Genomic DNA, 14,432 nt, shown 5'->3' on the forward strand with positions numbered 1-14,432 from the left:
ACTTAAAAAAAGGTTAAAAACTACCTAATTTCCTAAGGAAAGGGCACAAGCACATCCTGTCAAAATTTATGTGTGTGACTGGTATTTATAAAAATATATAATTATAGGTGAAAATTAAAACGAGTCATTAGCCTCGAGGCAAAGGTGATTTACTAGAAACTTCTTTGAATTTTTAAGTTTTCTTATGAAAAAATTCATTTCAACGGAAATATGTCATTTACTTGTAAGGCGCGAATAGAACAGAGTTGGCATAAATTTATCAGGGAATTCAGGGAATTTGGTTTTATTTGGTGAAATTCCGGCGTTGAATGTTATGTTACAGAGTTGCACATGTTTACAATAAATGTGGTTTATAACGTAAGTTGAAGATGGTATTTTGAATATAATATTCTGTTATTATTAAAAACTTTTCCCTTAAAAAGTCAGGGAAAATCGTTGGAAATAGTCAGGAAATTTGATTTTAGTGGGGAAGCTTTCAACTTTAATGTTTCAGCATTGAGTGTTATAATATATGAGTTGTTGAAAATATACTGTTAACTTAGGCCTAAAGCGGTTAAGGACAATGATTGTAAACAGTCAGGGAATTTGAATCTGAAAATTGAAATTGTTGCAATTAACCTTGTAAAGAACGTTCTACCAACTTCTTCCAAGATGTTTATGCGAAATTAATTACTTTTCACTTAGAATTACTTATAAATTAGAACTTCAATTACGACAGACAGACCATATTGTAAACGTGGCTTGGAACTTTGGGTGGTGAATTCCTGCAAATCCATTGAGTATAGCCCAAATTCTTGCCTGTCCAATGATACTAATTTATCGGTAATTTACCCAGTTAATACCCAGTTTAAAAATTAAGGTAATTTCACACTCTATTCTTTAACAACCGAACTTTAGGTGAAACCCCTATGATATTTTTTCTCCCTTAGCAGCTTTGTTTAGTTATTCAAGGTATGAGAGATAAGGTGAAAGGAAGCGCTTTTACTTTTTCATTGCGATCGCGTTTCATGAATATGCATTCGGTAAATCGGGTACTTAGAATTGCCTAACGTTGCGTTGTAATGCAAGTTTGTGAAGTTAAGTCTTAAACCCAAAATGTATTTTGTTGCTTGAGGGCAAAAACGGTCTAGACCGGGCTCATAAATTATGGTCACTCCCAAAACAATGGGCACTTTGCTGCTCCACCGCGTTTTCAGACATCCGAGGGGACAGATACTAACGTAATTCTGAATTGGTATATAATAACGAGGGGCTAATCACTGTCAGATTTCCTTTACACCGATTACTGATTACGTGTAATCTGTCAAGGGCAGGGCTTTAGTACAGTCAAAGGTACAACCGTGTACTCCGATTACCCAGAGTGACCGGCCCCTCGTGTAATAATGAGAATCATGGGCTAATAGATTGAAGGATATAAGTCACGTGACTCTCATAAGATTTCATATACAGGGTGCTTCTGAAATCTCTGTTAGAAATTAAGTTGGGTGTTCATTCAACGATTTTGAGTCGAAAATGTAGTAACTTCTATCGCCATTTTGCCACAATTAAGGGCACTGTTTTCGAGTTAAGATTTGATGGATGTTTTAGGGATGACCCCTTAATTAAATTAGAAGTCATTGTCTTAATCAGTTTCTTAATTAAATTTAAGGGGTCATCCTGAAAATATTCAAATCAATCTTAACTTGAAAACAGTGGCCCGGACGGAAAAATGCCTTATCAGAAACACCCTGTATATAAAATTATTGACAAATAACGAGTCTGTTGACGGAAGTAGCGATTAACGTGAGTTTTCAAGAACCAATGAGATGCTGGTTGTAATTTAGAGGCGGGGATTAACTCTGGACCTACTATACGTTTGGACTGGAGATAAAGCTGGAAATGTTAATAACTTATACCTTCTCCCTAATAAACTAGATATCGCTTCTTGGTCGTAAACAAACATTCTGTGTCATACTAATTGTTGTATGTTACCTATGAAACTAGAACTATATGAATACGTAGACTCAAGGGACGGTTAAATGGCCCCATTAACGCCTGACATCATAGTACATTAATCTAAACCCAACACCGTAATGCACTTTCTACTTCCATATACCGCTTTAACCTGACAGTTAGTTGGAAGTAATTCAACCCGGATTTTAAACTTGTAAATCAATGTCATTTCCAATTGACTCTCTCTCTCGAAAGAGAGAGAGAGAGAGGGTTGAAATATATTTAAAAAATAAAAAAATAAATTCATAAATCCTGCATGCAGTAACAAAACGCATCGTATAGATCTTCAAGCAATTTTTAGAGTGAAATTCAACCTGTTTAAAACGACTGTGTTTTTATTTCCTGACCAGTACGAATTGGTTGGTTGTAGCAAAGCCAAAGGCTTCTACAATGCGTTATTAATGAAACCAGTTTAAGCTCGATTTTACCCTTTGGCTTTGGTGCTAAATTGGGCCCAAAAATTTTGAAGTTTTAACTGTAGGCAAATTTAAAATATTTGACGTATTTTTCTGTGGGGTAAATTTATTCAAAGGAATTGAACACCTTATTGAATGTATTTATTTTTACGGGATTTTGGCAGTAATTTAAAGGGATTTTATGGAATTTAAGCTGTAATTTAAAGGAGTTTTACTGGTTTTGGCTGTAATTTAGAGGATTTTACATATTTTTGACTGTAATTTAAAGGGATTTTACGGGATTTTGGCTGTTATTTAAAGGGATTTTACGGGATTTTGGCTGTTATTTAAAGGGATTTTACGGGATTTTGGCTGTTATTTAAAGGGATTTTACGGGATTTTGGCTGTTATTTAAAGGGATTTTACGGGATTTTGGCTGTTATTTAAAGGGATTTTACGGGATTTTGGCTGTTATTTAAAGGGATTTTACGGGATTTTGGCTATTATTTAAAGGGATTTTACGAGATTTTGGCTATTATTTAAAGGGATTTTACGAGATTTTGGCTATTATTTAAAGGGATTTTACGAGATTTTGGCTATTATTTAAAGGGATTTTACGGGATTTTTGCAGTAATTTAAAGGAATTTTACTTAATATTTACTGTAATTTAAACTAACTTGCTCTATATTGATTCTTTGACTGTAATTTAAATGCAATTAACGCCATTTTAACCACAATGCAAATTAAACAAAACCACTGTAACTATAAATTACAGGAATAATTAATTTACCACTATAACTGCAACAATTTAAAACAATTCTAACTATGATCACAGTAAGTTAGGGGAACAAATCACGATTAGTTGTCTAGAAGACGTGTTCTCACCAATAATTTACTTCATCTAGAAAGGGTACTTAAACGTCGCTCAAACAACCAAATATTCAGGTCATTAAACTTTCACTCTGGGCTACAAAAACTTGAAAATTAATACCACATCAAAATTAGATTCCCATAAAAGGCTTAGCTAGTCAAGACGGTTCGGGTATGATGATGCAAAACTGATGATGGTTCAAATTTATTTCTAAAGAGTGGAATAAAAAAATACCTTCGAATCATAAAAGGAATCATTTTTCAAAGTCGAAGCGTAAAAATTGGGTCCCCCATTTTAAATTGTAAATTGCGCACGACGCGGCGGATAACGCATGCACTGTTTCAAAACTTGCACAAAATAATAGTCCTTGTTATTGCCAGTTAGTTTTCAATCGCAATTTTCTTTACCATGTTGATTAAAGGAAATGTTCAGGGATAGATTTAATTTAGAAGAAGGAATGGAGAACGGTTAGTATTTACTTCAGTCCGACTCATAGACCACCCAGTATAGAGCCCCTCCCTCCAACACGTAACGAAAAGTTTAAATTATATTACTGGCTGTTCACTTAAACTACGTTTTGATGACGTTGCTGACAGGGACGGCAAAAAAATACGTAATTCCTTTTTACCTCTGTCGTTATGACCCGCCTCTTCTTTCATACCCCTCCGTCCCGTGGAAGGGGGTCCGGGACTTTGACGCGCGCCCAGATTACTCTGTTCTCCATTCCTACTTCTCAAATTAAATTTATCCCTGTATAATGTTATGTTACCTGAACTTTACCTTTAAATTTAATTTAAATCGCTTTAAATGCAGCTTTAAATCATAAGCAAACCAAGAATGGTACGCAATATATAAATCAACTTCGCAACAAATGGAAACAGAAGAAAAGCTTTTCAGTTTCCGTTAAAATTCCCTAACTTGGTTCCTATTGTGAATCGCGTTAATAAGATTTAGAAAGAATTTCTTTTCACCGCTAGATACGTTTTTAATATTGATAGAATGTTGGCAGTTCAAAGGTCAATCCCTTCTTATAAAATACAAATGGGCCAAAACGAGAATTAGATTGAACGCTTGTGTTTTTTTCTATCTTTTGAATCAGGGAGATTCTGTATGGGAGTTTATTATAAAAGGGTGAATTTAAATGTACCATGTCGAAAGTGAAGAGGGAGGGCTAAGCAATCCTGAATAGTCTGCTATTACGAACTTTCTGGTGACGTGACACCCTCTTATCTCTTACCTCGGTTTTGGCGACCATATTGGAAGTCGTCAGCCAGCTTAGGCCATACAATTGAGACTATTGACGTCACGTCCCCGGTGGACTGGTTACTTAGAAGCCATATCTAACGTCTTTGCGTCCACCCATCCAATCAATGTTACGTATTAACCCTATTCCAAGCAGACGATACTGCCATCTTACCTGATTTTAAAACGTCTATTCCGTTTGACGTCATCGCGTCACGTGATCCAGTTATTAAAAATTCGGGATAATAGACCATTTCAATGGAATTAAAAGGGGATAAAACTCTGCCTTGCATGTCGCTTTTTGTAGCCTGCGCTGTAGTATTTTTGTATCTTTAGAGAGCGCAGAGACGGACGGCAACGTATCAACCCCCCCCCCTGGTACGTTCCGATACTGAGGGTTGCCTACCCCCCTTTTCTACGTCGAAAAGGTCTATACAACATCGTAAACACGAATGAGAACTTTGATCTCTGATGCCCGGAAAGGTGCGCGAAAGTTGAGTTTTCCCCATAGAGGGTGGCAGTAGCGTAGGGACGTTTATTTAGCCTATAACCAATACGTCTCCACACCAATCGAGTCTCCCTGTTGAAAAATATCTTCAGAATGAAGTTTTATTTTTTAAGTGAAGTGGCGTTTGACTGCCGTTCAGGGTGTTAGGTGTATACGGAAGGATTACACGCGGTGCCATTACGATGTGTATCATAGCACCAAACCAGAAAAGTGTGTTTTCTTTAACTTTCTTTTATTTACTGGCCGGCGAGAAACTTGTTGGAATTTGTATATCGTTTATCAAAGTCAAGTTGTCTCGTTATTTAGAGTTTATATTTAAATGACTGAGTACTTTCTCCCTCACTTTTTTGAATTTTGTAACCTGTTATGATGCGACGAAATTCCTTAAAAAATGGGGCGTTTTTACACTTAAATAAGCAAATAAATTTATGGTAGCCTTCGTTTTCAAATTTTTCCTTGTGATATGCGTACTTTTTTGGTGTTTGTGAAAGAGACACCACATTTCAATAATTCATAAAATTTACATTAAACAAGGAGTTCGAAAAAGGGTGGTAGTATTGACCGAAGTATAATGGTTCTATGGTCTCTTTTGAGCCTAAAATGTTCTATTTTGAAAAGGATTATTCGATTTATGCTATATTATACCGAGATGGTATCATAAGTTCATAAGTTATGTTCCGTAAGTCCTGTTTACAAACTGGAGCTTGTAATTTTGAAGTGACGTAGGTCATAGATTCGAGGTAAAGCGACGCCTGGTGAGGCGCTGTCAAAGGCTTAGTAATGCCAAGAAGTGATATCTAGTTGATTAGGGAGAAGATATAAGATGCCTAAGTATTCGCGCGCCATAGTCCCTGTCCCCCTTTCAAAATACAAGGGGCGACGTAAAAGGAGACCGGGCTATTTCGCCTCTCCTCAGTCGGAAAATACTCTGTAATTTTCGTCATTGGCGTCGCGCTGACGTGAGTTTTCAAGAACCAATGAGATGCTGGTTGTAATTTAGAGGCGAGAATTAACTCCGGACCTACGTAACGTTTGGACTGGAGATAAAGCTAGAAATGTGGCGCGAATTTATACATTCTCCCTAGTAAACTATAGACCGCTTCTTGGTAGTATCATACTTATCACGTTACATATCTTATAAACTTATGATGGTATTAAAACTACTACTGAAATGTTTAAGATAACTTAAAATGATAAGAAATCTGGTCTATTTAATCCTATTATGCGTATACAGCTGTATTTTCAAAACATGTTGAGAAAACCCCCTCTGACTTTTTTCATTATCACGATTTTAAACGCGACCCTATACCTAGTTATAGACGAAGGGAGACAGGTTATACTCTATCTAATCGATACAATATCAAACTTATCTCTTGCGTAAGAGGCTAGGTAACCGAATTTTTGTGGTTTATCTAGGCTTGAAATCGAAGAGTCGGTGATGGGAGCTCTATATATATTGGGTGCAACGACTGTTTATAGGCGATTTTTATCTGGTTTTAATATTTTATAATACTTTCGTTTAGGGGGAATTCCGTATGTATTAAAAAAGCCTTTAGCAATAGCTACTCGTGGTGGTAGTATAGTAGGTAATCATCTAGGCCCAGGATCAAAGCTTAAAGCCAGGAGAAACATGTTACCCCTTTTTTCTATGGAGTATTATTCTTACCAGAAGCTTATAAGCTTAGCTATACCAGGGATAGATTTAATTTCAGAAGTAGGAATGGAGAACAGAGTAATGTGGGCGCACGTCAAAGTCCCGGACCCCCTTCCACGGGACAGGGGTATGAAAGAAAAGGCGGGTCATAGCGACAGAGGTAAAAAGGAATTACGTATTTTTCGCCGTCCCCGTCAGCAATGTCATCAAAACGTAGTTTAAGTGAGCAGCCAATAAGATAATTTAAACTTTTCGTTACGTGTTGGAAGGAGGGGCTCTATACTGGGTGATCTATGAGTCGGACTAAAGTAAATACTAACCGTTCTCCATTCGTACTTCTAAAATTAAATCTATCCCTGGTCAGGGAAAATTACTTTAAACTGTCAAATAAATTCTGTATACTCCTTGGGGAATGATATTATTTTCTTTCCCCTTCGGTTTTAATAGGGTAAGCTCCTTGGCCTTTGGGCTTTAGCGATCGTGGCGACCATACAATTTTAAGCAATTTTAATACATTTTAAAACAATATTTTATCATTATGGTAGGCGGTATTGAATTTTCCTCATTAATATTCATTATTATAGTCGAATTATCATAATTTTACTCCACTTGGAATGTTGATTCTCTCGAGGACATTTTATGAGATGAAACTGAAAGTTATATCACCGTAATAGTAGATTATTCAAAGTTAAAGGGGTATTAAAATGCTACAACACATAAGCGGTTTTTGAAGTGATGAGCGTAGGTTGTGCTGTTTCCCTCCACAATAGCGTCGCCAGATGTCGCTGTAACGCGAGCTTTGGCGCGGTTTTTCAAGCGAGCTTTTAATTTATGGGAACAGAGTTCATAGTTATATTTTAATTAAAGTTATTTAATTTTCTAAACGAATTTTTATGCTAATCCACTTTCTTCTTCTTATTTTTACAGAAAAGTTTGTCGAAATTGCAAATGTCCGCGAGACGAGCATACGGTGGCAGCTAATGGCGAGACGATTACCCAAGCCACGCCCACCCTATCGGGCGAAACGGAACGTTCTATTTTGACCCAAAGGATGGCGCTGCCCTTTGCTCCCACGGCGGACGCCAATCAGCGACAAAGTCAATCGGATGATGATAGTGGGTGTGCTCTTGAAGAGTATACTTGGGTTCCACCTGGATTAAAATCTGAACAGGTAAGCCTAAATTTTCAAACTAGCTTTTAGATATTGTTTGGCTAAGGCTTAGCGCGATATTTGACTAACATCTAGACTTCAAGCGTCGTCTGCTTGAATCGAAAATCAATTCTTATGGGAACGCTTACATAGCGCCTTTGTAAATTAGCAGTTAAGCCTTTGCTCAGTTAATTAGCATAGGATGCTTCATCTAGAACCATTCTTGTTAAGCCTAACATCCGATAAGACTCCCCAGATAGTCAAAAACTCATTAAAAAATCTCCGTTATGCAATTAAAATATTTGCCAAATTTTTTATGTATAAAAATCCTTAAGCCTAATTCCATCAAACTGACGCGATAACTTTACCCGTGACGTTAAAACTCCTCCTCTTTCTCTACCCATCATCTGTTGAGTTTGAGGCACCGTAACTAAACGCGAAAAATTCATTCAGTTCAAAGGTCATTTGCCCCGAAGGATTATTTTTGCCTTCCTTCTATATTTTTAATTACTTTTTCCTGCCTATGAAGTCATTGTTTGGAGGTTTAGCTTTAATTTTTTATTTTTTTTTTCCTTTTGTGCGCAAAAAGACTTAAAAGAAACGGGAGGACCCGCTGCAAAAATTATGATTGTAATAATATTACCAGAGGAACTCTGATGTTCGTTTTTATTCAGATTCAAGGTCAATGAATCTGTCGTCGAATTAGGCTTAGGTATAATTTAACAAACCAAGGCTTAAGTTACAATGATGATGCTCTTTTGTTTGTTGAGTCTTTTGGGCTGTTATTGTGAAAGTTAATAAGGTGGAATCTGCCATCGCGTTAGGCTTAGCCATAATTTAACAAACCAAGGCTTAAGTTACAATAGTGATGGTCCTTTGTTTGTTAAGCCTTTTGGGCTGTTATTGTGGAGTTCATAAGTTTGAAGCTGTCGTCGCGTTAGGCTTAGTTATAATTTAGCAAAACAAGGCCTAAGTTACAATGATGCTACTGTTTTCCCAAGGCTTGTGGAAGTTTGAAGTTGTCATGGCGTTAGGCTTAGTGATTATACATAACCAACCAAGGCTTAAGTTATTAATGAATGATGATGATTTTTTGTTAGTTAAACCTTTGGGCTGTTATAGTAAAAGTTTGTAAGTTTGAATCTGGCATCGCGTTAAGCTTAGCAATTATATATAACAAACCAATGCTTAAATTACAATGATGATCCTTTTTTGTTTGTTAAGCCTTTGGGCTATTGCTTGTAAAAGTCTTTTTAGCCAAATCATAACCGGAACGAAATTGAAGCTCTTGCTTGGTTTATTTACTTCACAAAAAAGAAACATTTTATAATTCCTAGAATGCAAATAAGCAATTAAAAACCGATTTGTTTTTAATATAATCAGTACGAAAAACATCTAGTTAAATATGTTCGTTCGTTCGTTTGTTGGGTGGCTTCAGTAGAAATCGAAGAAATGGCTGTAATGTTGCTCGTAGTTTTATGAATTTTTCTATAAATCAAGATTGCAAGTATACGTACTCTTTGATAGATTAAGTTCTGACTAATTTTTAAGGCCTCTAGAGTCTAGAAACCTTTTTGATCTTGGAAACATGGAAAACATTTTCACTAGAGAGAGGTACATGTAGGTACATACCTATATAAAAATTATCACACAAGGTCATAAATTAAATCTTCGCTAGCATTGATCAATCTATTTGGTGTCACAATTTCTAAAGAACACTTGGAAAATTCTCGGATCTCGAAACGGGAAAGTCTCAGTTGAGAGAAATAGTAATATAACGCTGTAATACTTTTCATAAGTATGGGTCTGCCATAGGGGGTAAGAATGAAGAAATTCTGGAGACTGTAGCGCCATCTTCGTAGAAACATCCCTCCACTAAGGCTTGGGCTTACCTACCCAGGGTTGCCTAGCGACCCATGTGGTTTTAAGTACTGGTGCACTAAAGCCTTTGCACCTAACTGTATAAAATATCTGCATTATGTTATACCATAAGTTTATAAGATATGTTCCATAAGTTTAACACTAAATATATTTCGTAACGCTAGAGACTTATAGCTCGAGATAACTAGTTCGAGAACGTCGCGAAGCGAGAATTGAAGTCCTACACTCGGATTTTTAATTAATTTTGCAGGACTTCCATCTTCCTATTTAGTCTGCATTACTATGCCTTTGACATGCAGCGTCTCACCAGGTGTCGCTTTACCCTGAATCTATGATCTACGTCACTTCATGACAAGCTCCAGTTTGTAACCAGATACAAACTTATGCAACATATCTTATGAACTTATATAAAAGAATGGCCAAGGGATGCGAAGTTAACTGGCCCTCTATGCTTAGCAAAGGCTAGTTTTAGCTACGCCTTCAAGAATGAGTTAAGATTGGTTCCTGCCTTTGGGGAGGTAAAATTGGTGTATAGAAGCATAGCCCACTCGATCACGCGCTTGACGACGAAAGCTGCTTGTGAACGTAGGATTATACTTTTATGCGTAGATCATTTAGAAGAATCTAACAAACAATCAAATATTAAGTCGACCCATACTTAAGGAGAGTATTATAGGTTTATGTTAGCACTAGAGAAAAATCTATCCAGTAGATTAAGATAAAACTTGTAAAAAAGAAAGCAGTCCAACCTTCTTTTATAGGTTCGCGTGGGGAGATGGTGGTTTTAAAAAGACAAATGGGAATTTGGGAATTTACAGAAAAACTTATGAAAAGTCTGTTTCGTACCTTTGTTAACGCTTCGCATTTGGATTGACGTGACATGGGAGTGGCTTATGTATTGTTACAATTGGAGTAGGTAGTCTATGACGGAAGTGTGTGTTCCATGTACAAGGGCGTTGAATATGTCCGATCTGAATGTTGACTCATTTTTAAAACGTTTCTATAAAGTTTTTTTATTATTTTTTTTTTTATTTTAGTGTTTAGAAATGTCACATTTATTTTTTTAACAGATCTGATTGGTTTGTTATAAATAAATCACGTTGGCTCTTTGGCGCTGTTAATGTGGTTGAATTCGCGCCAAAAGTTATATTATTATCCTTATGAGCCCCAAACATTTGCCACGAAAATTAAGCTGTGTTAAGAAAGTTCCCAACTATACAGGGTGTTTCTGATAAGTCTGATCAGCGTAAATTAAGGGGCATCTTCTTTGGGAAATCGATTTTGAATCGAAAATGTTCTGTACTTCTATCGCCTCCATTTTGCCACAAGGAAAACTGTTTTCCAGCAAGAAGCGATATCTATTTTACTAGATGCCTAAGTATCCGCGCGACATAGTCCCAGTGGTCCCCTTTCAAAATACAAGGGGGGGGGGACGTAAAAGGAGGCCGGGCTATTTCGCCTCTCCTCAGTCGGAAAATACGGAATTTTCGTCATTCGCGTCGCGCTGACGTGAGTTTTCAAGAACCAATGAAATGCTGGTTGTATTTTAGAGGCGGGGATAAACTCCGGACCTACGTTTGGTTGGACTGGAGATAAAACTAGAAATGTGGCGAATTTATATCTTCTCCCTAATAAACTAGATATCACTTCTTGTTTCCAGTTATGATTTGATGTTTTAGGGATGACCCCTTAATTAAATTATTAATTAATCATTGTCTAAATCAGTTTCTTAATTAATTTTAAGGGGTCATCCGTAAAATACTCTTAACAATCTTAACTCGAAAACAGCATTGTTCCTTGTGGCAAAATGGAGATAGAAGTTACACAGTTCTATTTCTTGACCTTAGGCCTACTTGTTTTGGTATGGGCTTTCTTGATCTCAGAACATTTCGCCTCTATTCTTAACTTCACTATAGTTTATTTAGGCGGGCTTCAAATGTGCCCCTAAATTTTGGCGCCTAAGTTTTATTGGCGCCAACTTGGGCTTTGATGATAAACCAAGGCTAACGAGTAATTTATGGAAATTGAAAATTTGAAAATGATGCTTTTTTTTAAACGAAAGAGGGTTAGTTATAGCTAATTCATTCATATTCATTGAAGTTTAAATGAGGGCGTGGATTTCAAAGATAGTTTTAGTGCGTTTTCTAGAAGAAATTTAGTTTTGAGATAACTTTTGAGAAGGGGATGGAAGAAAAGCTAGGCCTCGTTTAATAAACTAGGGTTGAAAAATGGTTAAGATGCCATGGGTTCTAGCTAGCATCTGTGGGAGTAATTGCTTCGTACAGATTACGTAAATGACAATTTTCAATTAGGTTAAGCCTTAGCCAAATTGGAATTTTTTCCTTTTTAAAATAAAGTGAGAAAAACGTAGGGGGCCTAGATGCTATGATCTTGTTTGATACGTTTATCTTTAAAATGTAATATAAAATTTCATTCAGTTTAAAACTGATGCAACTATATTTTGCTAGGATGGTTTTGTATTATCATTACGATAAGCCTAATGTAAACAGTTTGAAATTTCTCTACGTTAAGCCTAACGTAAACAGTTTGAAATTTCTCTACGTTAAGCCTAACGTAAACAGTTTGAAATTTCTCTACGTTAAGCCTAACGTAAACAGTTTGAAATTTCTCTACTTTAAACCTAACGTAAACAGTTTGAAATTTCTCTACTTTAAACCTAACGTAAACAGTTTGAAATTTCTCTACGTTAAGCCTAACGTAAACAGTTTGAAATTTCTCTACGTTAAGCCTAACGTAAACAGTTTGAAATTTCTCTACTTTAAACCTAACGTAAACAGTTTGAAATTTCTCTACTTTAAACCTAACGTAAACAGTTTGAAATTTCTCTACGTTAAGCCTAACGTAAACAGTTTGAAATTTCTCTACGTTAAGCCTAACGTAAACAGTTTGAAATTTCTCTACGTTAAGCCTAACGTAAACAGTTTGAAATTTCTCTACTTTAAACCTAACGTAAACAGTTTGAAATTTCTCTACTTTAAACCTAACGTAAACAGTTTGAAATTTCTCTACGTTAAGCCTAACGTAAACAGTTTGAAATTTCTCTACGTTAAGCCTAACGTAAACAGTTTGAAATTTCTCTACGTTAAGCCTAACGTAAACAGTTTGAAATTTCTCTACGTTAAGCCTAACGTAAACAGTTTGGAATTTCTCTACGTTAAGCCTAACGTAAACAGTTTGGAATTTCTCTACGTTAAGCCTAACGTAAACAGTTTGGAATTTCTCTACGTTAAGCCTAACGTAAACAGTTTTGGAATTTCTCTACGTTAAGCCTAACCTAAACAGTTTTGGAATTTCTCTACGTTAAGCCTAACGTAAACAGTTTTGGAATTTCTCTACGTTAAGCCTAACGTAAACAGTTTTGGAATTTCTCTACGTTAAGCCTAACGTAAACAGTTTTGGAATTTCTCTACGTTAAGCCTAACGTAAACAGTTTGAAATTTCTCTACGTTAAGCCTAACGTAAACAGTTTGGAATTTCTCTACGTTAAGCCTAACGTAAACAGTTTGGAATTTCTCTACGTTAAGCCTAACGTAAACAGTTTTGGAATTTCTCTATGTTAAGCCTAACGTAAACAGTTTTGGAATTTCTCTACGTTAAGCCTAACGTAAACAGTTTTGGAATTTCTCTACGTTAAGCCTAACGTAAACAGTTTTGGAATTTCTCTACGTTAAGCCTAACGTAAACAGTTTTGGAATTTCTCTACGTTAAGCCTAACGTAAACAGTTTTGAAATTTCTCTACGCTAAGCCTAACGTAAACAGTTTTGAAATTTCTCTACGCTAAGCCTAACGTAAACAGTTTTGGAATTTCTCTACGCTAAGCCTGACATAAACAGTTTGAAATTTCTCTACGCTAAGCCTGACGTAAACAGTTTGAAATTTCTCTACGTTAAGCCTAACGTAAACAGTTTGAAATTTCTCTACGTTAAGCCTAACGTAAACAGTTTGAAATTTCTCTACGCTAAGCCTGACATAAACAGTTTGAAATTTCTCTACGTTAAGCCTAACGTAAACAGTTTGAAATTTCTCTACGTTAAGCCTAACGTAAACAGTTTGAAATTTCTCTACGTTAATCCTAACGTAAACAGTTTGAAATTTCTCTACGTTAAGCCTAACGTAAACAGTTTGAAATTTCTCTGCCTTAAACTTAACGTAAACTGTTTAAAATTTCTGTAACTAAGTTTGAGATATCATTGTGTTAAGCTAAATTTGACAAACAATTCAAATTTCACTATGACAGCCCTACAATGAACAGTTTTGTTTTGTCACACAAGTTTCTTTAAACTTAAACCTAAACAACAAACCTTAAAACTTTATATATTTAAATATAACCTGAAGCCTCGACTTATATTTCTAAGCCTAAAACACAACAACAGACAGTGTCATCATAAAACCAAACGCATTGTTAAGTTTTCAAGATTCAAAGTCCGGTGTACTGCCTAGCCTGCCGCCGACAAAGAATTTCACTAAAATATTTTGTGTGTTAAAAATATACTGTTTAAAAATAATAGCCCTCTCATAAACTTTTGGTAGAAAAAGACCATTCTATTTTTTTTGGAGATATGGTAGTAACTTGCACTCTACACAAAAATTACAGGGTACGTGCATTTCAGCAGCGTCTTGTATTCGGCCTCTGGGCTCTGGCCAAGCAGTTCTCTAAAAATGAACATTCCACTTTGTAGTTTCGTACATTTTACAAGGAATGAACCCTCTGCACCGG

At 36.0% G+C, this 14,432-nt stretch overlaps 1 protein-coding gene across 3 annotated transcripts in view; it reads left to right on the plus strand.

Moving 5' to 3' along the window:
* The window catches only part of LOC149679702 (uncharacterized), a 182,414-nt gene that overhangs the window by 155,002 nt on the left and 12,980 nt on the right, over window positions 1-14,432 (plus strand). For all 3 annotated transcript variants that reach the window (XM_089835506.1, XM_089835508.1, XM_089835507.1), the window contains one exon: window positions 7,590-7,833. In XM_089835506.1, the coding sequence (XP_089691632.1) occupies window positions 7,590-7,833 (244 nt within the window). The remainder of the gene's footprint in view (window positions 1-7,589; window positions 7,834-14,432) is intronic.

This window comes from Phalangium opilio, unplaced genomic scaffold, assembly GCF_054372755.1.
Source record: "Phalangium opilio isolate 3A_F unplaced genomic scaffold, DU_Popi_V2 ptg000041l_1, whole genome shotgun sequence".
Taxonomy (NCBI): domain Eukaryota; kingdom Metazoa; phylum Arthropoda; class Arachnida; order Opiliones; family Phalangiidae; genus Phalangium; species Phalangium opilio.